Below are 11,386 nucleotides of genomic sequence, written 5' to 3'. Positions count from 1 at the left end.
CTTCGTCAATCATTACTGAAGTAATGGCATCACAACATAATGCTTAACTTCTGGAGCGACGGCTGAACATATTCACAGCAACACCCTTTGTGTTAAATCTGGAAGAACCGTAGCTAATGGTGCATTTCAGCCACGGTCTGTAAACCTCAGTGACAATGTATTACTGACTGCTGAACAAACCGGGACTGTCATTCGGTGGTGATCAGAACTGTGGTGCAAACCTTCTTACGCCTCTGTTTAACTACATCATCTGGATGTCTCCATTAGGATCAAATCGGTCCTTATGTTGTACAATGAACTCTTGTATTCCTTATGAGAGCTGTTGGGCATATGTGGTTTTTTGGATACATTTTCCTAGCAACCCAATGCCTGGCAGCTCTGTAACAGCAGTCGAGGTGCTGGTAGTGGTTGTCTCAGATCGGGAAATGTTTCTTTCATCCTTGGTGTACGTGTTTGAGGTGGTAGATGCAGTGCATAGGAGATAGTTGGAGGTAGCTCTGCTTTTTCTGCAATTCTGGAATTGCAGCTGAAGGCAACGTGTAATGAAAGCATGGCCTCACAATATGGTGTCCAGTGATTCTTTATTTGTAGCAGGTCCTGTTAAATACAGCCGTGGGTTAATATGGAACTAAGTTCAGCAACAGGAATTTGTGAACAGCTATGAAAATACCGAAACAACTACAAGGTGCTGACCTTAAACTAGTGTTTTTTTAACTTCTAGCGGCTATTTGAGTGTGTCCATGCAAACCCAAAGCCGTTCCTTGGCTAGTGGTAATTTCTGAAGTGCGGGAAGCCATTGGGTAAAGTATTCTCTGGCTGAAGACACAATGTGCAGAGAAGTTTTAAAAGCTCCAAATTACAGAGGGTAAAACACTGCTGCAAACAAAGGTATTTCCACGTTTCTCCTGCCAGTGATGTGGAGACCTGGAGCTTCGTGTTTCTCTTCATGGATCGCAGGAACTGGAGTTCTGTGTTTAAATTTCCAGGTAACCAAACCCTTCACTGGGACCAGGCTGATTTTAGGGATTGGGGGGGGGGAGATTTCAACTTTTATAGAATTTAGTCATCAGCCCTTTTTACTTTTTTGGGAAGAATTTTTTGAGGACCTGATGAATTTGGGGAGGATCTAATGTTCACAACAATTCCAATTAATGCAGAGAAAGCTGCCTTAATCCTTTATTCTTCTATGGATATTGAAATGGAAGAACATGGGTCTACAGCAGCACGGGTGGGTGTTTGGTTGCATTGATAGATTACTGCCTCAGAGCAGATGCACTTTGCTGCAGTTTAACTACGCTAAGGTAGCTCTGCTGAGGTAGTTTGAAGGATGATAAAAGAGAGTCCAGAGGTTGTCATTCAGCCATGAAGAATACTCAGGGCACACGTAATCACAGCAATCAGCTGTCTGGTTTTGACCTGTTATTCTAATAATCAGTTGAAGTGCAAAAAAAAAAATTAAAATATTCTGCACTAGGGTCCCTGTGTGACATGGTAAATTAGCTCAGTTTTAAAAGGACACGTCTGGAAGAGTTGAAGCTTCTGTCTTTTTCTCTATTCCTCATTTGGGTTTCAGCCACTCATGAAATTTCATAGACAATGTTTTATATGAAAGACTTATATCTAAAGACCTCTGGTGAAACTTCAGACCAAAAGGCAACGTGTACACAGGATCAGACACATTATAGAGATTTGTGGGGTAATTTCTTGCTGTTTACAGTGACACAAGCTTTGCACAACAAAATCCTTACAAAGAAGTCCTATTAGAGCTGTAATATGAGATCTCTCAATTACACATATTTGATACAAATTTCTAGTACAGAACAGAGCTTTACAGTCTGGCTCAAAAAAAGTCAGAAATCTCTATGTGTTTTGGATATATGCAGAAGGAAATTCAAAGTAAAGTAATGATTTACAAATTACATTCTAATAGTTCTCTGCAAGAAATAAATATAAATTCTTCCATCTTGCTCATTCTGCTTCCCAGTATAATGGCAATTCTATGCTTGGTCTGAAGTTTTTTGTAGCAAATTTGGGCAAGTATTTTTACACACCTAGTGCGAGTCAGCCAAAAATTGTATTGGATTTGATTCAATCATACTGATGAACCAGACCAGTTACTTTTTGCCCAGATAATTTGAAACTGAGGCTAAGATCAACAAGGCTTGCAAAAACAAATTTGCTTGAGTGCAGAGTAGAAAATATACCTGAAAAACAAGTTTCAGGTTCACATATTTGCAATACCTGAAACCTGACTCTGGGAATGATGCACCACTAGTATCTGAAAACAGGAAAATGCTGGGTAGAACACGTGTCTCATCAAAACAGCTCCAGTTTATAGCTACATTCACAATTAGCTACTTGAAAATGAGCTACAGACCAAGAATTTGGTCACAGGACATTTTCAGCAGACATTTCTGAATAGCAAAGCCCAATTCTGTAAACAGGTCTCTGACACCTGCTTGTGTCTCCCTGCTCTCATCCTTCCCTCTTTCACATCAAAAGAAATGCTTTCCCCTTGGCCTAGCTTTTATCTGCAAACTATTGAATTTTTTGAGTTCTCTGCGAGGTTATCCGCTGGTTTTGATATGGGCTAGCTCAGACCAGAGACATGCAGATGCTCTGTGGTCTCTGGGGATAGGGCTAGTTTTCATCCCTGGAGGAGGCAGCACCCGGGTGGCTCTTCCTCTCTGACTTCCCACTCCGAGATCAGTAATTATACTGGTTTAAAAAAACAACACGTATCTGCCCTATCTGATTGACATGTGTGTTTTCAGTTAGCAGACTCTGGGTCGTCCTGTGAGCTTGGCGAGAGGTGAGTGCGGCTCTCTGTTTTCTCACCCGTGGCTGCTCCCATCCCAGGCTCTTTCGGGGATGCTGTGCTCCTGTCCGGAACACTGGCACAGCAGAGGAACGAGGGCTTCCAGGAAAGGGCCATTTAGTTTTTGTTCCAAAAGAGGAAAGGGAGGCTGGCAACCCCTTGGGTTTTCAGCAAAAACTCTAGTGGTGGATGCCAGTGTTGAAAGGCAAACCAGTTGCACTCTGCTTTGTATATCATCTGCATCTGCTCCCATCTACATAGAGAAGCTCTTAAGAGGGTTCCCTTGATGGGCAAAATCTCTATCCTCTACTTATCAACTATGATTTTCTTTGTGTAGTAGACATGCATTGGAGACGGTACAGTCCCCTCACATTGGACTGAAAGTTCTTTTTATTTTTGCCTTGTTAGGTGCATCAGGGGAAGCGATGAAAACTATAGCAGCTGGTATGTGTGGTAAGTTTCAGATCTGTTTTAGAGGGAAAAACTGGCAAATAATATTCTTTGATGGATATGTAGAGAGAAAGGCATTAAGAGAGACTGATAGCTAGAGAGCATTGCTCCTGGGCTGTCCCTGTGTTCTGTCTTTACTGACTAATGGGAATCATTTATCCGTATTCTCCTCACTGTATGCTGACAACTGAGCTGGGCAAAACCAATGAATGATTTTGGGGAGAAATGTTTGAGTTTCCAGCCAGCACTCAGCACTGAGACATTGGTTTCCGAGGACTTTGATCGTGTCCAGTACACTGATGGGGAAACCGCAACATTTAACGGCTATTTGCAAAAGATGTTAATGAATATGTTAATTCGAAGACATGAAGCCATCTGTCGGTGCTGCCTGCAGATGGTGATGGTACTGTTTCTCCCCTGCTGCCTCTGCCTCAGGTTCCTGATGTTGTTTTTCCTGGCCTTGCTCCTGTCCTGTGGGATCTGCTGCTGCCTGCAGTGCTGGCTGAAACGGCGGAGCTGCCTCCCTCACCGACGCACCTTGGCCGTCTTTGCGCTCAGCAGCTCTGATGCCTTTTGTGGTTAGTCCTCTCCCTACTTACTGCAAGGTCCTGGTGGACTTTCCATGGCCTATCTATAGCCCAGTAGGACGGCGGCCGGGCTTGAATGGGAGCTGGGCTGCAACCCGGTGCTGTGTTTATGGTGAACAGTGGGGTGCCCAGGTCAGCCACCTTGGGGGGATGTTCAGACCATGGACTGGAGGCCTTAAGCAAGCCACATCCACTTTTCCCCAGGCATACCTTCAGCTGAACTCAGTGTTGTCCCTGTGTATCCGTGTGTCCCAAAGGTGCCTAGTTGGGGCTTGGCTATGCTAACACTGAAGGCGTGTGGGACCTTCTCCTCGGCACACTCAGCCGCTGGACACGTGCAGCCACAGGCACTGCCTGGGGTCAGACAGCCCTTTCCAAAACATGACCTGCATTTCTCCCTCAGACAAGACCACACCAGTCTACTTGAGACACCCAGCAGGCAGCTCAGCTGACTGATATACCCTGGCATCTGTCAAAAAATTGTCTTGGCGGGTGCTGTTCATTGCAGTAGCCACCCTCTGCACTCCCCCAGGAGCCCCCAGTCTTTTGAGGACTGGGCTATAACAACTATGTGTAGCACCCAGCACTGACCTGGAGTATTGCCAGCAGCGTCAGGAGGCTGGGCCAGACAACAGTCCTTCCAAGAACAATAAAGCTAATTCTGTCATTAGACTAAGCCCTTCCTAGACAAGGTATTGCCTGTTTTCTGGGTGGTCATAAACAGTGTCTCCACAGGGAGGACGCACCCCAAACCCACCCAAATTCCTCTGTTCTCACTTCTTGTATCCGGAGTTTGTGTAAGAGGTTTTGCGATGCCATGTTTCAAAAATTACATCCATGCCTTTCTTGTTTCCAAGCGGTTTGGCAGCTCCTCCCAGGCTCACCCCTTTCACCCCCCTCACCCCCACACTTGCTCTTCACGCCTGTCTGCTGTACAGTTATGGCTTTCCTTTTTCCCCAGCGAGTGAAGCGCCTCAGTGCCCGTTCTCCAGATCTCCGAGCCCCTGCATGACTGCGGAGATGTCTTCTTCTCCTGCCCCACAGTTCAGCCTTGGCGAAAATGAGTTGCCTCCATCCTATGAGGATATTATGAAGGAAAACAAGCTCTAGATGCCACGTGTTGGCTTTCTGTGGTTGCATTTGGTCCATTGGAGATCTTCCGCTATGCTACAGTCATGTGAGATCAAATCAGCCCTTTTCACAGGTTGGCCGAGAGACTGAAAAGCAGCACATATTTCATCTGAACCTAAAAGGGGAGACAAAATGCAACAGAATAAATGCCAAAAGCATGTGTTGAATCTGTCACAGGAGCTCAGTTTGACATTTTGATAGGGCTCTGCATTTCGAGAAGCTCCCTCAAAGGTCTGTCTGTATTTGGGGTTTCTGGCTCAGCCTCCAGATTTCTCTCTCTAAGGCTGCTCAAGCTAGTGAAACTCCGTGTGTTTTAGGACCGAATGTTGACAAATGACTTGATAGTTACTTCTCAAAGTTGGGCTGCCTCCTTCACTCGGCTCGGTGCCAACAAACACCCTCTGGCAAAGTCATGTTGTTCTGATACATTGTAATGCAATCGTGCCACTCTGCGATGAAGGATCATTTGCCACATTTAAAACATTTAGCATGGCGTATCAGATTTGTCTAGTGCAAAAGGCAGCAAATTTATGGCCAGGGAAGGCAAAGCAAGAAATGGGGATTATGGGGGGAGCAGCAGCAGCAGGAGCTGGCTACAGAGCACAAAAAAAAAAAAAAAAAAAGCGGGGAGTTTGCTCTTTTGAACTGTTCTTAATTTCATGGTCACTGTCCCCAGCTACGCTTGCCCCACCATTGCAGGCCTACAGGCTTTGAATGGCCCAGGACCCACATGGCAGTTCCCCATAGACATGAGTTAGGTCAGGTATTTGGTGTTTAGTTACAGAAATTTATTAGGCCAAAGAATGTGATTTTCTTTGAGGTGACCACTGCAGACAGGATAGAAAGAGACTTCAAGAAGCCATCCAGACTACCTTATATCCGAGCAGGAACAGCTCTACCTAAGCCATTCCTAGGAAGTATTAGCCTCCCTAGTTCTCAAATTACTGAGGAAAGGTCTCGAATTTCCCCCTTAGCTAGATTCCAGAGGAAAGCAAAGATTTCCTTTGTTTGTCATGGGCAGGTCACTGAAGGCTGAATTCAATGTGCCTGACCTCTCTACCTCTGATCTCTCAGTGGCAAGGCCTGGGGGGTGCAATCAGACCCCTCTTGGTGCAGAAGGTAAATGTCACACCTAGGACTGTGCACCGCATGCCTGTGGAGCCACGAGCTCACAGTCAAAGTGGGCACCTGGGTTCATCTTAGATACACTAAAAGATTAATGGAAGCCCACAGCCTGCCTTGTGGAGCAGCTCCCCACCTGTAGAGTGGGGTTAGTGCCAGTTCCCCTGCTCAGGAAGGAAACTGGGAAGATAAATCCACTAAAGGTTATGAAGTGCCCACATATTCTCGTAATGAGGCTATATAAGTACCTTCGCTAGATAAAGAATTATAGCATATTTTGAGAGACAAATTCTCTGCCAGCACCACCGCAAATTATCTCCATAAAATCTTATTTTAGAAGCAGCTTTAATGTTTGACTCTTGTGTGAAAGGAAATAAATGTTACTGTAGCAAAATGAATGTTTGTGCCAGCAGGCTAAAATATTACAGGGTTTATTAATAAAGAAAATTAGCAAGTACAGACTCAGCCATTGGAGAAGTCGAGCGGTTCCCGAGTGTCCTTTCACTGGCTGAACTGGGCAAGAATTGCAGGTAATCAGCACCTCTCAGGATTAGACCTTTTATATACATAACTGCTTCCACTACTCAACCCCTTCAATTTATGCCCTGAAGCATGAGATTTGATTATGTTTGTCGCTTCAGGTTGCGTAGCCTGCTAGTGGGCATTAAATCAGCCATCACTTCCTTCCCACCTACACACTGCGTTTGCTTCAGTGACCCCTTCATGGAAGTGAACTCCACAGGCTGTCTGCATTATATGCTGCATAAAACATTGCCGTCTCCCGCTTATTAATTGCTTGGCTCTAAATAAATTGCTGTCTTTCACTTCATTGAATGTCACCTTCTAATCAGATGGCTGGAGAGGCTAACAAGCAAGGGCTGCTCTGGCTTCAAAGCCTCCATCACTCTGCATCCTTCCCCAGCCACCCAACAGAGGGCAAGCGAGGCTTTCAGCAATGCACCCAGGAGGCTGCTGCTCTTGCAGAAGCAATCCTGGGAAACAGGTTTATGTTTCCATGCTACTAGTGTGCATTCAAGTGCATTCAGCTTCATGTTTGGGGTGCTTTAATTATTTACTAAAGGAATAAGATTATTACATAAAAATTGTGTCAAAGGGCTTATGGTAAAGAAAGCTACTGGCGTCACAAAATGAGGCTCCAGCTGGAGTCACTAGCGTGGGAGAACCTGTGTGCTGTGGTACTTGTGCAGCATGGCAGGACCCCTGGGCACTTCAAAAAACTGCAGAAGACAAGGGCTGTCTGCAAAAAGAGTTCATGTAGGGTTTCTTGGAGGGGCATAAACTGATGTTGCTGATGGCTTGAGGTGGGGAAGAAGAGTACTCTGAGAAGGGGCTCAGTGGACACTGCCCTGGTCTCTGGCTTCCTAATCACTAAAATAGAGAAAGAGATGGGTTTCTTCCTTCTGCAAACGTATTTGGGATGGTCCCACCAACCCATGTTGCCCACAAAGGCTGCTTCTCCCAGGCTGCTCCATTACTCCCAGGTACTCCGGGAGAATGGACAAGGTTTCTCCAGATCTGTGTTCCCATTCTTACAAGCAGACATTTTGCCTAGTATCTTCCACTTTTGTAAGCACTCAACCCTTAATGAAGGCGGTTAACGCAGTTTGGCTGTTTCCAGAGTTACAAGGAAAGAGGAGCCATTTCTTTATCACGCATCACCTTAGGAATAGGGTCCACTTTGGAAAAGCACTTGTTCTGGTCTGACCCTCTGGCTGCCACCCAACCTCTGACTTATACTTCCTGATGACTTTGAGAAGAAATGGCAAACTGCTCTAGAAAAACCCAGAAAACACTAGAAGGCAGATGTATTTGTGGGCAAACTTGTTGGTAAGCCATAAGAGGGGGAAATGGGCGCAGTGCAGAGTAGCTAACTGCTTGGTGACCATCTGGAAGCAAAAGACAAAGGGAATGTAGTGAGACACACAGCTGGACTTTCACCTCACACGTCAAGAACTGAATAATAAAGTCATAAACTCTCAGGCAAAATAGAGCAAAACCAAGGCAGCTGAGTCATAACAAAGGATTGGTCAGGGCTGCCAGGAGAGTTGCACATAGAAGATGTGAAAATAATAAAAATGCTCATTAATCTGTTTTTTTATTGTCATCTAAAGACTGAATTATGGGCTAAAGGCTTTTGTGTAGGGAGGAAGAGGATGGGGCTGGGAACAGATGCTCGCACTCTTCGGGTCACTAGATGGCACAAGTCTGACTCTTTCCTTTCTCCCTCAAAGGCATCTTACAGCAGGGACCCAAGAGCTACTGGGAGAAAATTGTCCTCTGCTCCCTGTAACAGTGCTTGGACAGAATATTTTGGTCACTGATCGCTTGCCCACAATATCTAACAGATGCAGAAGAACAAACTGTGGGGGTCCAGCCCCAGCTGAGAGAGAAAACCTTGCTTTCTTGGTGGAATTTTAATTTTTTTTTTTTTCTTTGAAAGTTTCTAAAATGACTGTAAGTACATGTGGTGAAGCTGGGGATAAAGTCTGCCAGCTGTTGAAGAGCCTCTGCTGCAGGTGTGCACCGGGGTCTGGAGTCTGCAGCTACCAGCAAAGGTCTGGGCAGCCTCCAAAATCACCCCCCACTTTCCCAAGGGCTGGTCCTGTTTGTGCTGCTGCCGCCTTTTGTGTGTCCTTCCAGGAGGGCAGCGCTTTCCCTCACAGAAGTCAGAGCAGGTCACCTGGCAAAGCAGCTTTCTGGGTGAAACTTAGACGTGGGGTTAGAGAAACACAAGGCTCAAAGACAAGTGCATTTATTATATCTCACAAATGTTACAATATGTAAGGAAAACAGAATTCTGAAGTGAAATTCATATCTACTGAAAATAATTGTTCAGATTATTCAATTCACACAAAAAGCACATACAATGTGTGTGAAATCCGTATTTTGGAAAATATTCATGCAGTTGCAGTAGGATATAGTCTAGTTCACAAGGTCACAGTGAGTCCTAATTAAGAGTTATTAAAAGCCTTTATGGACAAGGCTGATTGAGGTAGTGAGAGGACAAAATATTGCATGTAGAAAAGGACAGCCATTGCAGATGTCATTGCTTTATTCTGTCTCTTATTTGTGTATATCAAAATGGGAAATCAATACCTATTTGTAAGGCACAAAATCAACTTAGTAAAGAGCTTACCTACAAGATAGTGCTATTTTCCCTAACCTGCAACCGGCCAGAGTCCTGGCAGGCTGCACCGAGCTGTGTGCTGTCAGTGGAGAGGGCAATGGGGAGCCCCAAGTTGAAGGAGACACCACAGAGCAGGTACATCAGGGAGGAAACCCGAGAGTCCCAGCTCTCGGTTAAGTCCCTGGCTCTGCCTTACTCTGGGAAAAGAAGCAATGCAACTGAGATGCCCAAACACAGAAAAATATTCCTTGGAAGTTAGTGAAAATCTGGAGAAGGCTAAAAAGCACTAAAGGATTAAATGTGGGGCCTCAGCTGGAAATTGCAACTGAGCAAAGAGCCTTGGTAAGCCATCAATGGCCATCAGGAAGGCAGTCAGTCTACCGTCATATCCAGTGAGCTGCTGCTGAATGGGATGTAGGTAGGTATTAAGGAAATACCTTAATATCTGAGCTCACCGGCAATGTCTTTAGTCTTAGAGACTGGTTGTGATTTTTGAAAGAAAAAATAAATCCTATGTACTTTCTGGGAGGATTCTTGCTAATGAATTAAACAACCAATCTAAAACAGATCTGCATTGTAACATGGTAATGAGCTAATGGGGAGTGAATACTGCAGTCATGAAATCAGAGTCAGAGTTAAATCAAACAGTGAATTAACAATTAAATATTAACAACTGATCAAAACACCAGATAGACTGTAGGCAGGATCTGAATGATGAAGCAATGCAGCATTGGACTGGTTGTTACAAAACATTAACCCAGCAAACCTAAGTCTTGCTGTGACCTTTTCCTGGTCCTCTTGTGCAGGAGATAGATCCTCAAAAGCTATCCTAGAGTGTGGCTAGAAAAGTAGCATGGTTAAAGAAGTAACCCTAATTATACATAGATACTGAAGAAGAGAAAGCCTCACAAATTTTTATGCAACATTCTTTGTATACAGGTATATTTAAGGATGATGCACCCTGAGTTAAGGTAGTATTTGGGATATGCATGTACCTTATTTGTGTACTCCCAGGAGGAGCATGGGACTGGAGGGACTGATGACACCAGTCCTCTATATTGATCCCTGACCAGGGCATGCACGTTTGATCCCAAAGTGTCCACGGAACCACTGTTTGCTGTGACTCACATACTGCAAGTCTCAAAACACCTCCCACCACCTTAAAACAAGCTGACAACCATTAGGACAAAAGCCCAGAAGTCTCCTCAACCACAGATTACAGGTCAAAAAGAACAGGAGAAATCAATGGTCTCTGATCTGCAATTACACCCACATTAGCAGGCGATACCAGACTATTTCTCCTTTGCTAAACAAGAAATAAATCTTCCCAGCGCTAGATAATCTTCTTGCCTCAGAAAGAGCTATAGAAAAAAAAAGCAACAAGAGGCTGGCGGGTGTCCCTGAGCGTTAGTGGTGAGGGCTGACGCCCTGGCTGCACAGTCTGGGAAGGATTTGATTCAAGATTTTGGCCCAAGTGATGATGTCTTTGCTCAGTACCTCCTCCTGAGGAGCGTCTCTGTGCTGGGTGACTCATGCTGGGGTGGCCCACAGCGTCGGGGCCCTTGAGGACACTGAGGCAGCCTTAGCCTCCCTGGGGAGCAGCAGCGATGAAGGCGTCAGAGAAGGGATGAGGGCATCAGAGCAGTGGCAGAGAACAGCTTTGCTTCTGCTGTGGATTCATCCTCCCTCTCCTTTGCAGCATGTTCCTGAAGGACCAGGAGAACAGAGGCACAGCGCAGGAACCAGACCCACAAACAGCCCCAGAGTTTCCCTTCCCTGGCATGGCATACCACCTCCAGCTCTTCCACCCCACAAGCCCCACAGTAAATACGTGTTTCTGATGTGACTGTGAAAAAGTTAAAAAAAAAAAAAAAAAGGCTCTGGATGCAGCTTCCTGCAATAACAGGCAGAAATTCCTATCACCTCCAGATCTCTTTGTACATTCTTGGTGTAATCCGCGAATTCATCACGTCGCTCATAACTTGTACTTCTCGTCTCTTAAGACTTTGTGAAAAAGCCTCCATCACTTCTCCTACTGTGTTTACATCTGTTCAATACAGCTCATCTGTTGGCAATAAGTTGCTTTCTGTTTGGCTAACATAAATGTCTGCCAACAAAAGCAGCATGAAC

General features: G+C 45.1%; 1 protein-coding gene across 1 annotated transcript; it reads left to right on the top strand.

Annotated features, from left to right (window-relative positions):
• The first annotated feature begins 827 nt into the window (after positions 1-827).
• TMEM207 (transmembrane protein 207) lies at positions 828-4,965 on the top strand. Its single transcript, XM_074153938.1, is given in 5 exon segments — positions 828-986; positions 2,775-2,812; positions 3,227-3,271; positions 3,704-3,846; positions 4,817-4,965. Coding segments are annotated over 5 exon segments (534 nt in total).
• Positions 4,966-11,386: the final 6,421 nt, after the last annotated feature.

The sequence above is a fragment of the Numenius arquata genome, chromosome 9, assembly GCF_964106895.1.
Source record: "Numenius arquata chromosome 9, bNumArq3.hap1.1, whole genome shotgun sequence".
Classification (NCBI taxonomy): domain Eukaryota; kingdom Metazoa; phylum Chordata; class Aves; order Charadriiformes; family Scolopacidae; genus Numenius; species Numenius arquata.
The sequence above is the reverse complement of the archived record's forward strand: the minus strand, read 5'-3'. Positions and strand labels throughout refer to the sequence as shown.